Source organism: Mercenaria mercenaria, unplaced genomic scaffold (genome assembly GCF_021730395.1).
Source record: "Mercenaria mercenaria strain notata unplaced genomic scaffold, MADL_Memer_1 contig_2981, whole genome shotgun sequence".
Classification (NCBI taxonomy): Eukaryota; Metazoa; Mollusca; class Bivalvia; order Venerida; family Veneridae; genus Mercenaria; species Mercenaria mercenaria.
The window spans coordinates 5,889-29,568 of record NW_026461078.1 but is presented as its reverse complement, the minus strand read 5'-3'; the positions used below and the strand labels follow the sequence as shown (position 1 = coordinate 29,568).

Sequence of the window (23,680 nt, the reverse complement as noted above, 5' to 3'; positions counted from 1 at the left end):
AGTACAAAATTATAGATTTGTAAAATTTGTATATAAAGCAAAAGTTAATATTAACCATTTGATGTAATTCTTGAATTAAATGTTTTCAAAAGAAAAAAATATTCTAAGAAACTGAAACAACCCAATGCGATTAAGTGTGAGCCTAGGTTTACTTGCATTAAACGACACTACAACATACAAAATACAAGCAAACACAACCATCGCCTACCATAACGCTGTTACTAGCATCATGACATGCGTATAGGTAGCTAATGGATTAAGGGCAACATACTACTTCTAAAAGAGTACATAAAACATTCTACATATATGCAGCTTATTAATATACAAAGTTAGTGCTGACAGTACATATAAGCATTTCTGTACATTGAAGCATGTATTTGTGCATTTTGCAACATGAACCAAGTTCTATACATAACATTGAGACAGACATGCATGCACAAGATGGATAAAAATACATCCTGCTTGAAAATCAAGTTTCTTTCTCCGACGAAAAAAAAAAAAAAAATAGAATCCTTGATTTTCTTTTTCTCCTCCTACAGCCTGGTTGGACCCTGGTGGTTTGTAAAACAAAGATTAAAAAAAAGGCCTTAACATGGAACATAAGTAACAAAGTTATACTTTGAAAAATTACCCAGTTAACTCATTCTGCCCTAAAGCGTTATCTCCACTTCTACTCTGCTGATATTTATCTTTCAGCCACCTAGGAGACTGATAAGCCAATCTACCCTGAATACCGAGAGATGTTTTGAGAGATAGCATTGATTTCGTAGTTTTTTTGCTTCGGATATTGTTGTTAATTAGTGACATATGACATCAAATATGTGCTAATAGGTATGGAATTTGCACTCTTTGTAAGTAAATTGAAGTAGATACGCAACAAAGGTAATTTCATGCAGCTTTGTAGTACAGTCATTTATACAGACTGTTGAATTAAAGACACAAAACAAATGACCGTATTCTCTCATCAGATATTGTTTTGGCTAAACAACATTTATAAAATGTTAAATTTTATCATGCACATATTTAAACAACAAATATGAACAATTCTTAAAATAATTTTATAAATACATATTATTGTCATTTTCTAACACTGGTTTTACTCATTTATACGCATCCAGGCAAACAAAACGCATCGAAATAAAGTTATTTCTCATAAAAAATAGCGTATGTGTTTAGTATGAAGATGTAATAAAATGAATATTTTAGCTATTTTAGGCAAAAACTATTGTGCTGAAAATGAGATTCTTTTGGCCTAATTTTCAGAAAACATGTACATGTACCTTATGAAAATTTGAATTTTGAAAAAATGTTGTGGAGTTTTCTAAAGAATCACAAACAAGCTGTCGAAATAATTGAGTTATCATTAACACTTTATTCTATAGATCAAGAGACAGTCTCGAAGTTTAACAACAAAATAAATAGATGAGTAAATAATAAATAAATATATGAATAAATAGATAGATACCAACGAAGATGTTTTTACTTTTTTTTATACACACATGAGCATTGTTATATCGCAAAGGTAAGAATTAAATATATGGTGTGCACGAGTTGAAGATAGTTTTTTGAATATTTGTTGGTATCTATTTATTTATTTATTTATTCATTTTTCTTTTATGTTTCGATCATATAAAGAATCATCCGTAATTTTCAGACTTTGAGAAATCACAAATTATAACTCGAACGACGCTTGCTTTTAAAGCTTTTTTCAACGAAAGCATTTATTTTTTCACAACATCCGGTTTTATTTATGTTTTAAAAATGTTACGCAACAAAAAATTGATTGGTCCAACTTGTTAGAAAGAACTAAAAGATTTTATTTAAGACCAATGAAATGTGACGACTGAATGCGTCATGCGGAATTCAGAGCTATTACTGTAAAGACGCATGTACGCGGCGTGCGGTTTCCAGATGTAGATAACAACACCGCCTAGAAGCGGCACGCGGTATTCAGATAACAACTGGTCCACGCATTAATGCGTCGCGCGGGCAGAATGAGTTAAAATATCGTGATACATTCCGAGCGTGTCTGAAATAAGACTGACAGTGTAAACATATTTAAATGCAGTTTTAGGTAGTGATAATTGGTGGGAAACTGGTTAAAGTACATTTCTTGCTTTCTGAATTTTTTTCTGATTTTGCTGAATGTCGTTAATTTATATCGAACTAACATGTGACATTGTTATGCCTTTAAATATTATTAGATATTTTGCTCTGTACAAGGTTTCATTGATCCTATACTTGTATTGACATCAACAAGTATATGACAACTTCTTCACGTGAATCAGGTGCGGAGAACCAAAACAACTTTAAACTATATAATGTTTATTCAAACCGTTGCCATGTCAATCAAAACAGAGGCCTCAAACTACAAATCTCTTAATTAATTGAACTCATTAGTTTCATTGTCAAGAAAACTAAAGATTTTTATATCTTCTCGATTGTTTCCGCGCAGTTTTTATCACATTTCGTTGTGTCTTCTATGCGTGTGCTAAATTAGGGTATATTATCATTCGCATTTCTTGTGATAATGTAATGATAAATCGATATCAATGCTTTTTTATACGGCAATGTATATTTAAGTGCCAAATTAAAGAGCTAAATAAACCTATTTTTTAAAAAAAAATATGAAAAAAAAAAACAAAAAAACAAAAAGAAAACAACATAAAATACCATTCGCCTCAAATTCTAACTAATTGACTAGACACACATTGATGATCTCAGAAAGAGACTATTTCCCAAATATGCACGGATTTTTCATGCAAAACAAAATGTCATGTCCTAGTTGCTGACAAATATATTTACAGGTTCGTAGCAAGTAGGGCATTTTGTTATATTAATAGTATCAAATAAATTGTGACACAAATTGTCGTGTTCTTTCTTCTAACTATTTGTTTTTATCATACATGCATGTTACAAACGTTCTTCAAATCCGAACAAATCTGGACTATGTAAAACAAAGAAGCATATAGGTAAGTCAGTTATCATTCTCGGAATAGGTCTGCATTGTGTTTATAGACCTGTGACGAGATTTGAAAACCTCGCTCGCTACGCTCGCTCGGTTCACAAATCCCTCACAGGTCTATAAACACAATACAGACCTATTTCTCGAACAATAACTATTACAAATATATATAGTACAATCTCCCCAGAGCAGCCCTCTCTTAAGCAAAAACCTCTCTATAACAACATCATCAAGATTTCCTTAAGCTGAAATACACTATCAAATTTACCTCTCCAGAACAACACCTCTAGAACCCCTATATAAAAGTCAATATTTGTATATATAAAGAGTGACCTTTCTGAAATTTAATTTTCTTTGTTGCAAATAACTACACCATATGTGCATTCATTGTACTTTTGCTAAATATTTGTAGACTACATGTAAGAAAGTAAACTCCGATCATATCATTTTGTTATCCCCCCCACACATTTATGTGTGTGTTGGGGGGGGGGGGGGGGGGCGGATATAGCGTTGCTGCTGTCCGTACGTACGTATGTCAGTCTGTCTGTCCGTACGTCCCGATATCTTGTGTATCTAAGTCCTCCTACACTATTAGCCTGATTTTCTTCAAACTTCCACTAATCTGTTTCATGTATATAATTTATTTGTTTTGACAGATATCAATGACTGTGATCCAGATCCATGTAAAAATGGTGGAGTATGTACTGATGGTATCAATGACTATACATGTAACTGTGATAATACTGGATTTACGGACAAAATCTGCCAAACAAGTAAGCTCAGTGGACTCCTTTTTGAACAGCATAAAATATTTATTTGATGCTAACTGGTGAAATACTGAAAATTATCAGTGAGATATTGATCTATCTCAACTACAGTGCTAAATCTATTTTTTTTTCAGAAAAAGTATCTCCCCAGAAAAAAAAATCCATATTTGCTACATTTTGACGTCATTGGAAATACTGGCCACTCTATGGCTATCCTTAATTCTGTATAGAACAACCTAAATATAACTTATAACTACATGTAAATAGAAAATGATTTTTGTTGCTCAGTATCTTTAGTTTTGATGGACGTATTGTCACCAGTATTGGTGTATAGATACCTTTTACTGAGACAAAGTTTGAATAGTCTTATAAGCGTTGTGATATACATTACTACTGTGCATTTGCTAGCTTTACATAAATTTGTGTTATATATCAAAGTGTCAGATGTAAAATGTTGAAAACCTGGTTTCATGGCATTGCCACATGTTTCCTGTGTTTCATAATGTGTAACAGAAACATTTAATATTTTACAGATATAAATGACTGCAGTCCAGATCCATGTAAGAATGGTGGAACATGTAGTGATCGTGTTAATGACTACATATGTAGCTGTGTTGCTGGCTATACAGGGAAAAATTGTCAGACAAGTAAGCTTAGATACAATTTTACAGAATTTTCATTAGTGTTACTTATAGAGATGTTGTAAGTGGTGACACATGGAATTGTTTAGACTGGATATATCGCAAAAAATAACTAGAATATATATATATTAACTCCTCAGAATTAATTATTTAACTGGCAATATATATAGTACAATCTCCCCAGAGCAGCCCTCACTTAAGCAAAAACCTCTCTATAACAACATCATCAAAATTTCCTTAAGCTGAAATATACTATCAAATTTACCTCTCCAGAACAACAGCCTCTATATAAAAGTAAATATTTATATATATAAAGAGTGACCTTTCTGAAATTTAATTTTCTTTGCTGCAAATAACTACACCATATGTGCATTCATGGTACTTTTGCTAAGTATTTGTAGAATACATGTAAAGAAAGTAAACTTCGATCATATCATTTTGTTATGCGCCCACACATTTATGAAAAATTAACGTGTGTGTGTGTGTGTGGGGGGGGTGCATATAGCGTTGCTGCTGTCCGTACGTACGTATGTCAGTCTGTCTGTCTGTCAGATGTAAAATGTTGAAAACCTGTTTTCATGGCATTGCCACATGTTTCCTGTGTTTCATAATGTGTAACAGAAACATTTAATATTATACAGATGTAAATGACTGCAGTCCTAATACGTGTAAGAATGGTGGAACATGTTATGATCGTGTTAATGACTATACATGTGGCTGTGTTACTGGATATACAGGGAAAAATTGTCAGACAAGTAAGTTTAGATACAATTATACAGAATTGTCATTAGTGTTACTTATAGATATGTTTGCAGTGGTGACACATGTAATTGTTTAGACTGGATATACTGCAGAAAAATAACTAGAATATATATATAAACTCCTCAGAATTAATTGTTTAACTGGCAATATATATAGTACAATCTCCCCAGAGCAGCCCTCACTTTAAGCAAAAACCTCTCTATAACAACATCATCAAAATTTCCTTAAGCTTAAAAAAACTGAAAATTATGAGTGAGATATTTCTCTAAACATTTTTTTTTCAGAAAAAATATCTCCCCAGAAAAAATCCATATTTGTTTCATTTTGATGCCATTGGAAATACTGGCCACTCTATGGCTATCCTAAATTCTGTATAGAACAACGTAACTATAACTTATAACTACATGTAAATAGAAAATGATATTTTTTTTGCTCAGTATCTTTAGTTTGGATGGACGTTTTTTCACCAATATTGGTGTATAGATACCTTTTATTGAGGTAAAGGTTGAACAGTCTTATAAGCATTGTGATATACATTACAACTGTGCAGTCCAGATTCGTGTAGGAATGGTGGAACATGTACTGATCGTGTTAATGACTATTTATGTGGCTGTAGTACTGGATATACAATGAAAAATTTACAGACAAGTAAGCTTAGATACAATTATACAGAATTGTCATTAGTGTTACTTATAGATATGTTGTCAGTGGTGACACATGTGATTGTTTAAGACTGGATATACAGCAGAAAAATCTAAACTCCTCAGAAAATAATTATTTAACTGGCAATATATATGTAAAGAATGACCTTTCTGAAAGTTTATCATGTAAGGAAGCCGTCCAACTGGCTTACGGAAGGTCGGTGGCTCTACCCAGGTGCCCGCTCGTGATGAAATAATGCTCGGAGGGGGCGGTGGCGGGGGCACAAGAGGTCTGCCTCCACCATCAAAGCTGGAAAGTCGCCATATGACCTATAATTGTGTCTGTGCAACGTTAAATCCAACAAAATAAATAAATATTTCTGAAGTTTAATTTTCTTTGTTGCAAATAACTACACATATGTGCATTCATAGTATTTTTGCTAAATATTTGTAGAATACATGTAAAGAAGGTAAACTGCGATCATATCATTCATACTTTGTTTGCCCTGTCCGTCTGTCCGTCTGCAATTTCGTGGCCAGACGGCATATCATGCGCAAACCCCAGACCCTTTGCTCAAAGGTCAAGGTCACAATTGGAGGTCAAATTTCAACATGGCATTTTTCCTATCCGGTCCTTAACTCTGCCATCCATGAAGGGATTTTAATATTGCTTGGCATAAATGTACCCCATAATAGGACAATATGTCATGCAGAAATTCAGACCCTTACATCAAAGGTCAAGGTCAGGTCTCTAGATCTAAGATCAAGTCTCACTTAGAGGTCAAATGTCAGATTAAAGAATGACTTTGTCCTGAGCATTTCTTCTTCATGCATGGAGAGATTTTTATGTAACTTGGCACAAATGTTCATCACCATGAGGTACCCTTGTTTTAAGAATTACTTCCTTTTGTTGTTTGTTACTATAAATAGCTTATATTGTAACTTTCTTATTACTGGCCGTAGGGAAAAATCGAGAACGCTTTTGTGGTACAACATGCTATATTTAATTTTTATGTGTATTTTGACCTATCTCTACCTGGTAAAGCGTTTTGTGTGGACCTATATAGAATTATAGGATTAACCTCCCTTTGTTGTTACTATAATTGACAGTAGAAATAATTAGGTGCCTTCCAGTAGGGGACTTTGTATTGCATGGCAATACTTCATTCACTTGTTTCTCATATTTTCCCGCCAATTTCAAAATGAAATGTTATCAAAATTGAAATTAATACTATTTTATATTTATAGATGTTATGAAACAATCAGCAACTGTAGATTTTTGTATATGCAAATTTTAATCCAAATGTTGTGTTATAATATATTGTATATATAGTACGATATTGTTTATACATCATTGACAGATGTAAGATCATTATGTTACACTGCAGTAGAGAAAATTAGGTGCCTTCCAAAAGGGGACTTTGTATTGCATTGCAATACTTCATTCACTTGTAATTTAATTAATTTCAGAGTAGTGTTGGGGTGTAATTGACAGTGACATTTCAATTACTTTCCCATTACATGGCACATGTTTTAACTCAGTTTGTTGAACAAATAGTATATAAGTTTATTACCAGTGACACTTCCTTTAAACATGCCAATTTGCATTTCATAGCTATGAAAAATAACAATAGAATATTATGGTAAGTGTTAATCGCTTGTATATAGCTCCTTTGTTCTGATATAATTGTCTTATCAGAATCAGCTGGTAATCCTTGATGATGTTCGTCACTATGTTTTTGAAGAAAATGATCAAAATCACGAAGTAAAAATGGAAAAGCTTAGCATTCAGTTTAATCATTTTTAGCTCGACTTTTCGAAGAAAAAGTGGAGCTATTGCACTCGCCCCGGCGTCGGATCTTTATTATACCTGGTATTTGGGAACCTAATTCTTTTCATTCCGTAAAGTTCCGTTAAATATACCTGGTATCTGGGAACTTCCTTTTGTTGGGATCTGGGAACAATAATGGATCATCAACAAAAGAATTTTCCACAAACCAGGTTGTACTATATAAATAAATAAATAAATACTTACTTTATATTATATATAAGCATAGTATTGTATAAATCCAATATACAACTCCCATCTTATCTGCTGCTTATCAGCGATTTTGTAACAGTAGCTGTGATTAGAGGGTAATTAGCACAGAAGGGGTCCCATCTTGACCATAAAGATGTGTGCAGTGGAGTTGAAAGAAATTGATTTTCATTCAGTTAATGTGGAATGATATATTATTATTATTTTCTTTTTATATAAAAAATAATTTTCATTATCATTATTTTAATATTATATAGATAATAATTATTGTTATATACTATTACAAATAAAATAATAAAAGATATAGTAATAATACTAGTAGTACTAAAAAATAATAATAATGAAACCAATGAGCTAAAAAAATATATTTTATACTTCTTTGCATTTTATACTTCATTGATAAAACACAGATATAGTGAAAACTCAATGAGTTCTTTATGTTGACAAACAATAGTTTCCAATATCATATTTATAACCAGTCACCGTGGCCCAGTGGATAAGGCGTCCGCCTCGGGATCGGGAGGTCGAAGGTTCGAGCCCCATGGGGAGCGTTCGTCCGGGGGATGTTTTTCATGGGACACATTCCGAAATGGCCGGTTCGTGAGCCGCGAGCTAGTTAAATGAATGGTTACCGATTTCTATCCGCCTGGCGCCTGGCATAGTGGTAGAAGTTGGGAGGCAATTGGTACGCACAATAAAAGGTGTCTCATAAGTCAAATTGGCTGGCCCTTTCAGTAGGGGTGACACTATAATAAACAAGACCTTTTATACTGAAAAAGGTCATATTGATAAAGGTGATCCTTACATTATATTTATGTAGAATAATTACAAAAAAAAAATGGGAATATGATTTTCTCATATGCATGCAATCACCATTATTGGAATTTTATTCTATTATAATATTACTAGGTAAAAATACATTATTGTGTTCCATCTATAATGAATTTTCAATTTCAATAATAAGTTGCCAAAAGTGTACTTTTTTCATGCTTTACTTTATAAAACTAAAATGCACATTCGGTTTACAATCTTAGACAAATGTTATTTACAATATTCTGCAAGCATTAAAACAAAACTTTAGATGAGTGGAAGTCACATTTTTCTAAAATATCACACATCTCCAGACAGAACTTGAAAAAATAAAACTTGCTTTTTTCCCTAAATAAGTTTTTATTATTTTATTATCATGTTTGATCAACAAATATTTTTCTTTACATGAAAATGCTAAAAATAGGTATAACTTTTAAAGTTATCACATATTCATTAAATAAAATACTCTATTTCCCCTTCTCACTTATTGATACACTTGTAAGGTAGACTGACTCTCAAATAAACAATGACCCTTGTTTCTGGAACCATACTGTGATAGCCATTAGCCCCCAACTGTGCTGATGAAGACAGAAATCCCTTGGGCCACTGCCAAGATCTAGGCCTTTACAGGGAAAATTGTCAGACAAGTAAGTTTAGATACAATTATACAAAATTTTCATTAGTGTTACTTATAGATATGTTGTCAGTGGTGACACATATAATTGTTTAGACTGGATATACAGCAGAAAAAAACCCTAGAAGATATATATAAACTCCTTAGAATTAATCATTTAACTGGCAATATATATATATAGTACAATCTCCCCAGAGCAGCCCTCTCTTAAGCAAAAACCTCTCTGTAACAACATCATCAAGATTTCCATAAGCTGAAATACACAATCAAATTTACCTCTCCAGAACAACAACCTCTATTTAAAAGTCAATATTTGTATATATAAAGAGTGAGCTTTCTGAAATTTAATTTTCTTTGTTTTGCAAATAACTACACCATATTTGCATTCATTGTACTTTTGCTAAATATTTGTAGAATACATGTAAAGAAAGTAAACTTCGATCATATCATTTTGTTACCCCCCCCCACACATTTATGTGTGTGTGTGTGTGGGGGGGGGGGGGGTGATATAGCGTTGCTGCTGTCCGTACGTACGTATGTTAATCTGTCTGTCCGTATGTCCCGATATCAATGACTGTAATCCAGATCCATGTAAAAATGGTAGAGTATGTACTGATGGTATCAATGACTATACATGTTACTGTGATAATACTGGATTTACGGACAAAATCTGCCAAACAAGTAAGCTCAGTGGACTCCTTTTTGAACAGCATAAAATATTTATTTGATGCTAACTGGTGAAATACTGAAAATTATCAGTGAGATATTAATCTATCTCACCCACAGTGCTAAACTTTTTTTTCAGAAAAAATATCTCCCGAGAAAAAATCCATATTTGCTTCATTTTGATGCCATTGGAAATACTGGCCACTCTATGGCTATCCTAAATTCTGTATAGAACAACCTAAATATAACTTATAACTACATGTAAATAGAAAATGATTTTTGTTGCTCAGTATCTTTAGTTTTGATGGACGTATTGTCACCAGTATTGGTGTATAGATACCTTTTATTGAGACAAAGTTTGAATAGTCTTATAAACATTATGATGTACATTACAACTGTGTAGTTGCTAGCTTTACATAATTCTGTGGTACATATCAAAGTGTCAGATGTAAAATGTTGAAAACCTGGTTTCATGGCATTGCCACATGTTTCCTGTGTTTCATAATGTGTAACAGAAACATTTAATATTTTACAGATATAAATGACTGCAGTCCTAATAATTGTAAGAATGGTGGAACATGTTATGATCGTGTTAATGACTATACATGTGGCTGTGTTACTGGATATACAGGGAAGAATTGTCAGACAAGTAAGCTTAGATACAATTATACAGAATTTTCATTAGTGTTACTTATAGATATGTTGTCAGCGGTGACACATGTAATTGTTTAGACTGGGTATACAGCAGAAGAAAAACTAGAAGATATATATAAACTCCTCAGAATTAATCATTTAACTGGCATTACCTACCAGCTTCCTTTTTCCGATGAGGTCTATAAACACCTTATAGACCGCTTATGAGGTTTATAAGAATTTCCAGACCTGTCCTATTTCTACTGTCTACGCAAAAATCTCAAGTGCCTGTAGCGGCAATCGAACCCGAGTAGCTCCGATGCTAGTCCAATGCTCTAACCACTGAGCCAACTTGTCGACATACTTACGCACTTGTCAGAGATTGAATTTAAATAAAATATCACACATCTCCAGACAGAACTTGAAAAAATAAAAACTTGCTTTTTTCCCTAAATAAGTTTTTATTATTTTATTATCATGTGTGATCAACAAATATTTTTCTTTACATAAAAAATGCTAAAAGTAGGTATAACTTTTTAAGTTATCACATATTCATTAAATAAAATACTCTGTTTCCCCTTCTCACTTATTGATACACTTGTAACGTAGACTGACTCTCAAATAAACAATGACCCTTGTTTCTGGAACCATACTGTGATAGCCATTAGCCCCCAACTGTGCTGATGAAGACAGAAATCCCTTGGGCCACTGCCAAGATCTAGGCCTTTAACAGATATCAAATGATCAGGTTATACTGCAGTTGAGATACTAATAGTCACCTTCCAGTAGGGGACTTTGTATTGCATGGCAGTACTTAATTCACTCCTTAAATATACAGATGCCACATTTTCTACTTAAAAACTGGATTATCGAAATCAAAAACTAAGTCACTAGTCATAGAAAGACATTGTTAACACATAAAAGGTCACATTTCCTACCTCTTCTCCGTGTGACTTGGTCAGACTGTTTGCTACTTGGGTCACTTGTGAAAATACTAGGTCATTAGGTCAAGGCATAGAAAAACTTTGTTAACACCTTAAAGGCCACTTTTTTAATTTGAACATCATAATTCTTTGTCAGAATGTTTGTTTGTATGAAATCTAGGTCAAGTTAAAAAATGGGGTACATGAGGTAAAAAACTGTCAAAAGGTTAAATCATGAAACACTTGGATGATTATCTACCTCAATGATTTACATCAAACATGGTCAAAATGTTTGCCTCTTTGAAATCTAGGCCAGATTAGAAACTAGGCTATGTACATGAGGTAAAAAACTGTCAAAAGGTCAAATCATGAAACACTTGGATGATTATCTACCTCAATGATTTACATCAAACATGGTCACAATGTTTGCCTCTTTGAAATCTAGGCCAGATTAGATACAAGGCTATCTTGGGTAAGAACTAGGTCAGGTGAGTGATTCATCGCCTTTAGGGCCCTCTTGTTTATACTTACCACAGCTGTTACCATCCACGATTCAGTTTGTCATACATGTATTCACAGTCAAATTGGCAATTTCAGATGAGCGAGTTGTAGTTTAATTTATGTTGCTTTAGCCTGAAGCCAAATGTAACACATTTATTACACACATAAGTTAAACATGTATTACAGATATAGATGATTGTACTCCTAACCCATGCCTTAATGGAGGAACATGTACAGACAGAGTAAATGATTTCACTTGTGCATGTAAATCTGGATTCTCCTCTAAAAGATGTAATAGTAAGTAGTATTTGCTATTTATTAAACACTTATATGGCTTCTAAACAGGGTGCCTATAATACATTTTACAGTAAAAAATGTATATGTGTTTCGGAAGCATTTTGCATTAACTACACTAGTGTCACTGTATACAGACCACGATAGTTGGTTGTTTATATGTTGACTTGATAGTTGCAATGTTTTAATATTTTTGTAAATTAAAAAGTATCAACTATCTTAATTCAGCCTAAAAAAATTAAATTTGGAAAATTTAAATAAAATGTTAATTTGTGTTTCCACAAAGTCCAAAGTCCTCTGAGTAGTACTAAGACTTAAATGAAATGATTATTTTTAAACAAATAGAGGCAGCACTTGGAGCATTATGTTCAGTTCAAGGTACAGCTTGTGAAGACACAAATTCTGAGTGTGGGAGTGGAAACATGTGTGTTTGTAAAAAATCCTACTATGATAACGACGGAACAAACAACATTGGTGGGTCATGCAGGCAGAGTAAGTGATGAAATAAATTATCTACTTATCTTTGCTCCTGCACTCAGAAAAATACAAATTTTGAAATGATAATGTATAGAGAAAATGTCATCACAACTTCCATGTGGCGTGGTCATTTAAGAACGATTAAACCTAACTAGTTAAACATATACTAGAATCAAACTGCATATTTGAAAATATGAACAATTACTGTAATACTGTATAGAGTGTGTAAACATACAATCAACAAGTTCATGTGTATTAACAATAATATAAATGTATGCATTACTATGTATTACTATATCTATAGCATAACAAAGTATAAAGCTAATGTGTACAACCATTAAAAACCTGGAATTTTTTGTAACAAACAACTGTTACTATATGACATTTTATTATGAGTGTAGCTCTAAATACGTATTTAATTTATATGTTTTAGTAAAATTGAATATATATTACGAGGATTGTCTACATTTGATTATAAAATATTTCATAACAATATGGACATTGGATATCTTTAAAGAACAACTTCATTAGTCAGTCGTATATTTAAGCGACAAGTAGGATTTATATCAATTGAACAAGTTACTTGTAACAGGTTACTTTTTCTGTGTTTTACAAAAAACTAATAATTCATATTTCAGAGGTAGTCGTTGGCGGAATATGTCCCAGTCCAACTACAGCTGTACCAAAGACAGCAACATGTTCAGAAAGCATAGCTACATGTGAACTAGATGGTAGTGACTACAGATGCTTATGTCCAAGTACACACTATGATGATAATGGAGTCAATGTAAATGGTGGAAAGTGTGAGAGCAGTAAATATATTATTTCATTTTCACATTAGTAGCACAACTATCATCTATCATCTGAACCTATTCTGTACAGTTGAATATGTTTTGTGGGGGATGTAGTAACAAGATTAATGTCTCTTGAATTTCAGAGAAAAGGCTCGGAGAAGTATGTCCCCGTACTAGTGCAATAGGAGAAAGAGTTACATGTATTGACTCCAATGCTAGATGTCGTTACAGTGGAGGATCTTATAAATGTCTGTGTGAAGATACGCATTATGACAATTATGGTACAAGTAATATTGGTGGAACCTGCGTATCAAGTGAGTTGCATTGCATTTATATATAGATCATTGTGCTTGACAAGAATCCTTTTACAGTCACTATGAATGGGAAATTTTATTGGTAGGCAAACATTACTTGCTCACCGTGTTGTACTTAAAGTATTTACTTAACACTGTCTGCTTTAGAGCTTGTATGGATACTTATTGAACAAAGGTCAAATTTATGTTTCTCCTATAAATATATTTTTCACATTCACATTGAATCAATATATTGCTTTTTGAGTTGTTTCATTAAATTCCTGAGTAACGAATTTGTTTTCTTGGGGCAAATTTTCCACAAGCAGATGCATGTAAAATATCCTGGTTAGAATGTTCCAGCAGTCAGAAATGTGTTTGTCAGTCATCATATTACGAAACCAAGCAAATACTCTTAGAGGACAATGTAAATTTAAGTAGGTAATAGTCAGTATGAGGGCTATCAAGTTAAAACGTAAATCTTAATAATATGAATAGGAAAACAACGAAAAATTCACTGTCACTTATTCATCCTCTTGGCTCAGGTTTTAGCTCACCTGTCACGTAGTGACAAGGTGAGCTTTTGTGATCGACCTTCGCCCGTCGTCCGTCCGTCCGTCCGTCCATCGTCCGTTTACAATTTCTTGTGAACACGATAGAGACCACAATTTGCAATCAATTTTAATCAAACTTGCAGACAACCAGTACTGGCACAATATCTCGGTTCGTTTAGAAAACTGGCCAAATCTCTTCATGGGTTCTAGACTTATGGCCCCTTAAAGTGCCAAAATTTGCTATTTTGGCTTGCGAACACGATAGAGACCACATTTTGCAATTAATTGCAATCAGACTAGCACCCAACTTGTATTGGCATAATATCTCGGTTTCTTTCGAAAACTAGCCAGATCAGATCATGTGTTCCATAGTTATGGTCCCTTAAAGGGCCTGAATTTGCTATTTTGGCTTTTGCAGCCATACAGAGACTGCATTTATTGTTTGATTTGATACAAATTGAATTCACGAGATCTAATAATAGGATCCGGAGTTACTGATAAAGCTTGTTAACACTCTTGAGGCCACATTTATGACCCTATCGTCATGAAACTTGGTCAGAATGTTTATCTTGGTGATTCCTAGGACTGGTTTGAAACTGGGTCATGTGGGATTAGAAACTAGGTCACCACTCAAATCAAAGGAAAAGCTTGTTAACACTGTAGAGGCCACATTTATGACCCTATCTTCATGAAACTTGGTCAGAATGTTTATCTTGATGATTGCAATGCCAAGTTTAACAGGTGAGCGATATAGGGTCATCATGACCCTCTTGTTTAATGTTCTGTCAAAAATTTGCAATGCCACATTTAAAATAGTGATCACAAAAGACTCTTTATCTGCAATTACTTGTCTTTGTTGTACCTCGACTGCCAACTAGGTCAAGATCAGACTGAGGGGTCAAAGCTGTGTAGGTTAAAGTGCCTTCACGGCTCTGTAACTTAGAATTCATAACGCGCCCTTTTATATATTTTAGTTCAGGAGCTGATATATATTTTTGTATTAAGTATTTATTTTATTTATATTTTCTGCGATTTTAATTTCAAGAAGTTTATTCGAGACAAGCGCAATATGATATAATATCTGTTGAAACGTTTTTTCTAAATCTCCCAACATCACCGTCTGTCGCATTTAATTTTTTTCCGCGCTTCGTCTAAGAAACCACTGACCGAATTTCGATGAAACTTCACAGCAGTAACTGGTAGTTGTGTATATGCCTCTTAAAGGTCAGTTTGGATAAATTTGTCCCAGGACTTCTCCTTTACAACAGGAGGGATTTCAATGAAATTCCTTAGGAAAGTGTAGTTACACATGTTTTAAGACGGGATGGTTTTAATCATTGAGTTATGGCCTTTTGATTATGACATAGAGTTTCTTTTGCGATCATCTGCAAAACTCCACTACAGAATTTGGTAAAACCACACAAGAGTAATTAGTATAAAATAACTTGTGCATATCGTTTGTACATCCTTCTCGATTTATTCTGGGCAGAGTTTTGGCTCATTGAAATAGATTTTTCCAGAACTACTTCTATTATACTATTTCTGCGATTATAATAAAACGTTTTATGAATTATCAGTAGCAATAACAGTTACGCATATATTACCCGTTTTCATCTGATATGCGAAAGACCCTTTGGAAGGACAGATTGCAACCAAACAACATAATATCAGAATCGGTTTGACTGGGTCTGTTCATGAGAGGTAATGGAATGTGGAATACCCCTAACGCCCTTTAACAGCGGCTTTAGCGGAATTCTATTATTATACTACTGAATGTTCACCATAACCCAATGGACAAGAAAATATAACAACATCAGGTCTGAGCACGGGGAGACATTTTACTGCCACCCACTCGGACCTGAGCCATACGTTTCTTTGTCTCCTGCAATTTCTGCTTTTTTAATGTTTTCATTTTTGGAAAAAGAAGGGGCGGGGCATATAGATTTGCCTTTGTCCGTACGTCTGTCCGGATGGCCGTTTGAATACTTGTCGTGCATATCTATATAGAGAGGTAATTTACTTCTAAAGTCATGAAACATCCTAGAATTGTCATGTGAAATTATGCACATGATCAGGTTCACTTAGCTAGGATAGAGGTATGGTCATTTGCGTGGTCAAAAATATGCATATAGTTGTGTCGTAAGTATATCAAAAGGTATTTAACCTAGGGTCATGAAACATTGTAGGAATGTTATTCAGCATAATAAGGAGAGCAACTTGGGTATTGTTTGGGGTTTCAATCAGCCAGATCAGACGGACTTTGACTTAGTCAAAATTATTCTTACAGGGTCTTAAAGTTTGCATCGCATATATATCTCAAAGGTATTTTACCTAGAGTCATGAAACTACTTAGGAATGTTAATTAGCTTATGAAGTTAACACCCGCCATGGGTTTTGTTTAGGAATTCACTCAGCCAGGCCAGACTTTATGACCCTGGCCTATTCGAAAATATGCATTAAGAATTTAAACGATTTTGCCGCATGTTTTTCATGGCGTATTTAACCTAGGATAAAGAAACATTATTGGAATGCTATTCAGCATGTAAAGTTGTGCCCCTCCACCCACCTTACTACTCTCAGCACCCCCAAAAAACATTTTATTCTTTAAGTTTCTTTTGTATTTCTTGATAATAATAAAAGTGCATTTGCTTCCCCCTCCCCTGACCAACCCAGTCTTAGGTAAGATAATAATTCAGTTTAACAAGTAACATACGACCATGCAGTGACAGTGTGTGGGATCACCAATGCCCTGTTGACACACATCTAGTAAGCACACAGTCATCCAGTAACAGATCATTTTGAAAGTGTAATTTAAATATAATTTGAAATGTTTGACATTCAAGTAGTCATTGGACATTTGCATGTACAAAATATCTGATAGAGTTAAAATTTGCACCATGTCATTAAATGATAGGGTTATCCCCTGTCACAGGTGGAATTGTATAGGGTTCACATGCCTGTCTGTCCATCTGAATTTTGTGACCTTTCCATATCTTCTTAACTCCTCAAATGATAGTTTTATAGGCTGGAATGTTGTCATCCAATCAAGACAATATGGAAGATCAAATTCAATTGTGACCACCCAAGGCCAAAGTCACAAATGTTTTAGCCTCGAATTTTGTGTCTGATGAATATTTTGTTCAACATATAACACATAGGATAAATGTTCTAGAAAAATCAATGTACAATTTGCGTCTGATCAAAGTTCAAATGCTTGAGCTTTGAATACTGTCCCGTCCATATGTTGGAAGTCAACCCATAAAGAATAATTTTGAAATCTGAGATGGATGTTCCACTCCTCAATACAACCTGAAGAATATTCTTCCTATTGTCCCACGTCAAGATCATAGCTTCAAATCAAAGTCAGGTGTGTCCATTTTGTATCTTATAAACTCCTTAAAAATACTTATATATCATGGATGGAATGTTTTTCACGAAGAAAGTGTTAGATCTATAATATAGTTGTACAAGCTCCAAAATCATTCAGCCCTTAAAATGAAGCGCAAAAAATAATTCAAGTGGCATGTTCGATGGCGTTTGCCAATATAATTAATTTTCTTGTCTATCATAATAGCAGCAATGCTTTCATTTAAGCAAGAATTGATGCTAATTATTGTATGAAGGCTTGAAAGACGTTTGGGTGTGGGATTGTTGCATTTTCCATTACTGCAATCAAACCGAGTCTGCAATTTTCACTGTTTGCCTTGTTATCGGTGCTTCCGAGGGATCTACTTTCCACACGCCATGTACCCGGATAATCTTAACTCTGTTCAGCGACCCTAACTCAGTGCCAACATGGCGGATGTAAAGCCGATACAACTTTGTTTCTGTGTAATTACGATGTATAAAGGAATGTTTCTGTTGTTATATCTATCTCCATTGATCAAGTGTATATTTATTTCAAAATGTATCGTGTTAAATATATCAGCCCTTGTGTTTTCAGGTGGAATACCGACGAACAAGGCAACTTTTTCAATGAAAACTTTTACAAAAAATCTTTAAAAATACTTCTATGCTTTTGATGCCTCGACTATTTTGTTGTTTGAAGCAAAGATACACTGCTTTATAGGCCCGTTTACACTATGTTGTTAACCCAATCATGTTCAAATGTACTGACAGCGAGAAAAAGGATAAAAACCTAACTTTGATTTGATAAAAACCGAACTCAGTTTACATGAGGAATGGATAAAAACCTAACTTACACGAAATTGTGTGTCGGATAAACACCTAACTGACTAGTATACTATAGAAATGAATGAGTTGACATGTACATGGTCTGATTATTGTAAACATTACTTTATAAGCGGTATTGTCTTCAAACTCTGTCATTAATTTTACAAGATGTTATATGTATGCCCACTACAGTCAAATATTTTTTCATAATTTTGATATTATGCAAATAGCAATGTTTGGAAAAATCTGGATAAACCCTCAAAAATAACTTAGTATAAAAGTCAAAATTATTATGTTATTATATAAGAAATTATTTAATACCACCGATGTTCGAAGTTCAGTAATCCCCAACCCCTCCCCCCCCCCTCTCTCTCTCACACACACACACACGCGCGCACGCACGCACGCACACACACACACACACACACTGTTTCAGAAGAACTGTGTTTGTTTCAAATCTTGTATATCGTATAGTGTAAGAGATTTTTATAGAGGTGCTAATAAAATATTTTTGATATTGTTTAAATGGGATTAGATTTATAATTAATTATTAAATATGATACTTTTCAGACGGTAAATAGGAAAGAAAAGTGTGTGTGTGTGTGTGGTGTGGTGGGAGGGGTGATGCATGGACTGACGGGACAGGGGTGTGGGTATCCTTACATTTTTCACTTGTCCACGGACACTTAAAAATCCACTTGTCCATAGTCAAATTTCACTTGCTCTGATTTGTAATATTAAACCTTCACGAAAGCGCAAATAGACTGGAGATCGAGTTCTTTATGTAGGACAATGAAAAGAAAAGCATATCACAGTAACTGTGATAAAAAATAAGCTGTTGAAATATTTGCCTTTTAACGTTTATAAAAGTCTCAAATCGCGTAAGCAGTGTTCGGAATCTTTTGAGGTCATGCCCGAAACACTGCCCACGCAATGGTACAAAGCCAGATGAATTCAGAGAAAGACTGTTAAAACGTTCCGACTTGTTTTAGTCATACTTGTGATCTCTGTGTGCTTTTGATTTTAATTTGGCTGACTACTGACTCAAATATTTCCTTTGACAGTGACTTATTGTCTCAGCAGTTGGAATTCTACTTACAAACTTGTCATAATACTTTTTTTAAGTTGTTTACGTTTCTTATGTCTTTAAATGTCCTTTTAGTTCTGTGTGTGTAACCCTTGTTTTCCTTTTTTAGTTTTTGTTACAGAATGCTATATGCTGATGATGCAAATATTTTTCTTCAGCTGCTTTAAGTAGTTCTTATTCTCCCTTTAGCATGTATATGATTTCTTCTTTTATGTGTGTTTTTTTTAATGCATGTTGTAAAATGTGACTCTTTTTATTTTTGTGTAGTGTCAGCTAATCTTTTTTTTATGTTGCTTTAAATGTGCTAAATCTGCATGTGGTAAATTACTTTTTCCATTTATTTGCTAGTACCTATGTGCTATTTTGTTTTAATGCGCTGTAACATGGATGTAATAATTTGTGATTTGTTTCTTATCTACTTAGAGCCAGATGCTTTATTTGCTTTAATGTGCTTTAACATATTTGCATTTTATTACAGCTGTTTTACTTATGTTGAGCTTATTTACATGTGTTTGTCGGAAAATAGCTTTAAGCTAGTGTTATATGTTTATACTTATCCGACGTTAAATAAATCTTCTTGTATCTAAATCTTCTCTGATATTTTATCATAGTCACCGAGTTACAGTGTGCGCGAGACCTAGTCAAAGAATCCATTATCTTTATCACCTCCGTACACTTGAAGCAACACACAATCTAAATGATATTTTATGTTTTCTCATTTTATACCTGAAAAAGTATGCTTGTCCGCGGACACACAGACTGAAAAATGCACTTGTCCGCCGGCAAAAAATCACGAGTCGGATAAGTTGGACATAGGAATCCCATATCCCTGCAGAGGTGGGTAGGTGAAAGAACTTCGAGCATCAACAGTCCATAAAAAAGCACAGACGAACAGCCGTTTTCGTTTGGTTAGGTGTTTATCCATTCTAAGTTCGTATTTATCCAGCACTGTATCCTATACCAGTTAGGAATTATCCACAAATTTAAACCCATCTCATAATCAATACATTTTTAAGCTATAAAAATCAATTTCAAACTTTGATACTGTTAAACATTGTCAAAGAGATGTTTATGGAACTAATACATTTAATAAGTAAGGTCTTACTGCAATTTCTGGTACTTTAAAACAGTTAGAAACATAAAACATGTTCATTTTGAAGACTACTTTGAGTACATTTTAATGAATTCCAGCCACATAATGTGACATTTCGATTGAAATATTTAGTACACAAAACATGTTATCAATACATGATATTATGACTATCAAAAGTTTTACGATAACATTGCATACTAACATAAAAACATGAAAAAAGACAAGGAAATTAACTACATACATCGTTTTTCAGTCAGCCATGTTGGCACTGAGTTAGGGTCGCTGAACAGAGTTAGGATTATCCGGGTACATGGCGTGTTCCAGATTTTATTCTTTTTACTTCTTATTGGATATTGATTTTTAATAGGGATGGGAACGAATACTGAAATCAATATTCGAATATTCGGTTTGCCATATTCGAATATATTCGAATATTCGGTTTATTTTAATGGAAGCTTTACATACTTATTAAGTGATTGGCATATACACAACGTATTCATTTGTTTAAAGCGTTGATCATCGTACGTAATAAGGCCAAAAAATGTTTGATTCAGGTAACCCGATCCTACCTTAGGCTAGCAAAACCCGCCGATCCTAGCATTTTATTTCACGATTCTGTCAGTATAATCATGAACATATTTAACTAATTCAGTGTTTTAGCTTCGAAATGATACAAAAAATCAAAACGATTATAATTTAGACCGTCGCAATTTTATCTAAAAATAGCAGGTCGTCCCAGTTAAACACGTGACGTGCTGTTGTATTACCGCCGCCATTTTGAAAATTTTCAATCGGCGTGTAAAAATCGTCGTGTAAAAAGCAAATAAGGCAGACTTAAACCTCCTTCAACACGAACTTATGCACCAATCATATGTTATTTCTTGATTGTAATATAAAGTACTTCAAAATTTAATTTGAATACGGCCGATTGCGGATGAAAATCGATTCTGCGGATGGTCTAAAACGTCGTACGAAATATTGTGAAAAGATCGACAATATCTACAAGTTTGGTATTGTTTTCGAAAAAAAAATTCTACAACTTGTTACATAAAACAGGCGCCAATAAAAATGAACAAAAAATGAAAAGATATCACATTTACGTCTAATACAAACTGTTAATCCGTAGCAATGACCCCAGGTAATTATGCATTGCAATTTTCTTGTTAATTAGACATCTTTTGACATGCATCTGACACATTGACGCCTGTTGCAAACTGTTAATCCGTAACGATGTCCCCTGCCAATTATGCATTGCTATTTTCTTGTTAATTGGGCATCTTTTGATACGCGATAAACAAACATGATGTGGTTTTATTCTGTAGAATTAGCATGCTCATATTGCCCAAAATCAATGATACTTATTTTGAAAAAAAAAAAATATACAATAATTTACGAATATTCGAATTTGATTTTCATATTCGAATATTCGTCCTATTTTCGAATATTCGAATATTCGTTCCCATCCCTAATTTTTAATGACTAGTACAATTTCCGTAGTCATTTTGCAGAGTTTAGTGTTGGTACATATTTGTTATTATCGTACAGCCATCAGTTTTGGATAAAATCGAATTCTTATAATTACGATTTGGCATTCTTGGCAATAATTCTGTAAAGCGTAAAATTCTTTGATGGCAACACATGTTCATACTATGAATTTAATTACTTAAATATTTTCAGAGGTTGGACTTGGATATAGCTGCCCAATGCCAGATGCATGCCAGTTATCACGTGCTGAGTGTACAGGCAGTACAGGTGGTTCAGTGTGTAAATGTAAAACAGAATATTATGATGACAACACAGATTCTACGCTTGGTGGAACATGTCGGGATAGTAAGTATATGTTCATCTATCGGTGATGCTTTGTTATCTATTGTTACACGAAAACTGCAATTTGACAACTCGTCTAAGCCAGTTCTCTAAAATATTCACGAATAACATCCACTTCCTAGGTCAAACGATTTTTTATATGTGGAGGTGTTATCCCTTTTCCACCCGACTTAGTTGACCATTAAATTAACCGCTATTAGGCGTAACTTCTACTTTACATTTACCTTAACTACTAGTGCCATAAATCGGTGTTGCAGGTGTAATGAAGTATTTCGACCCCCATAAAATAATGACCCCCGGTCATTATTCTATAGAAAAAGTGACCCCCGGTCATAGTATTATGACCTCCAGATCATAGTACTATGACTCCCCCACGTGAAGTAAACTGAACCTCACGAAGAATATTGACTCCCATAAAAAAACGACCCCCGGTCATTTGGTCAAATTTAGTGATAACTCGTGTATCTAAGGCCTAATTGCTGCATTTTATGCCCCCACACGGGGGAGGGGGGCATATAGATTTGCCCTTGTCGTCCGTCCTTCCGTTTGACCATTAGCCCCAGATACCATCACTTGACACAGAAATCAGAGCATTCCGCAACGGGAAAAGGGATTCTATTTCTAGACGCTGTATCTTGGTGTATACATTTTTTTTCAGGAAAATAACAATTCACAATACGTTCACACAACACACAAGTGTCAATAATCCCTGCAAACTTCGGTATGAAGTAATTCTTCAGAAGAAAACTGCACAAGAAACTGCTAGCATAGAACACAGTATTAATAGAAGTTGCAATACTTAGCAGTGGCAGTAAAGTACGGTAGCGGCAACAATAGAAAGTAGTAGTAGTAGTAGTAGTAGTAGTAGTAGTGGCAGTGGTAGTGGCAGTTGCAGTAGTAGCAGCAGCAGCAGCAGCATAGGAATAAGTGACAGCAACAACAGCAGCAGGAGAAGAAGAGGTAGATGTACAAGACGTATTAGTGGAAGCAGGTATAGTAGTAGCAGTTGTAGTAGTAGTAGTAGAAGTAGTAGTAGTAGTAGTAGAAGAAGAAGAAGTACATGTAGTAATAGCAATAGAAGTAGCGGCACCAGTAGTATTAGTACAATTA

General features: G+C 34.1%; 1 protein-coding gene across 1 annotated transcript in view; it reads left to right on the top strand.

Moving 5' to 3' along the window:
• The window catches only part of LOC128552637 (fibropellin-1-like), a gene marked incomplete at its 3' end in the record, with an annotated part of 48,146 nt that extends 25,573 nt beyond the window's left edge, over positions 1-22,573 (top strand). The window contains exons 7-15 of the mRNA XM_053533677.1: positions 3,622-3,738; positions 4,266-4,379; positions 5,015-5,128; positions 10,460-10,573; positions 12,168-12,278; positions 12,621-12,767; positions 13,391-13,564; positions 13,690-13,860; positions 22,421-22,573. Of these exons, the coding sequence (XP_053389652.1) occupies positions 3,622-3,738; positions 4,266-4,379; positions 5,015-5,128; positions 10,460-10,573; positions 12,168-12,278; positions 12,621-12,767; positions 13,391-13,564; positions 13,690-13,860; positions 22,421-22,573 (1,215 nt within the window). The remainder of the gene's footprint in view (positions 1-3,621; positions 3,739-4,265; positions 4,380-5,014; positions 5,129-10,459; positions 10,574-12,167; positions 12,279-12,620; positions 12,768-13,390; positions 13,565-13,689; positions 13,861-22,420) is intronic.
• Positions 22,574-23,680: the final 1,107 nt, after the last annotated feature.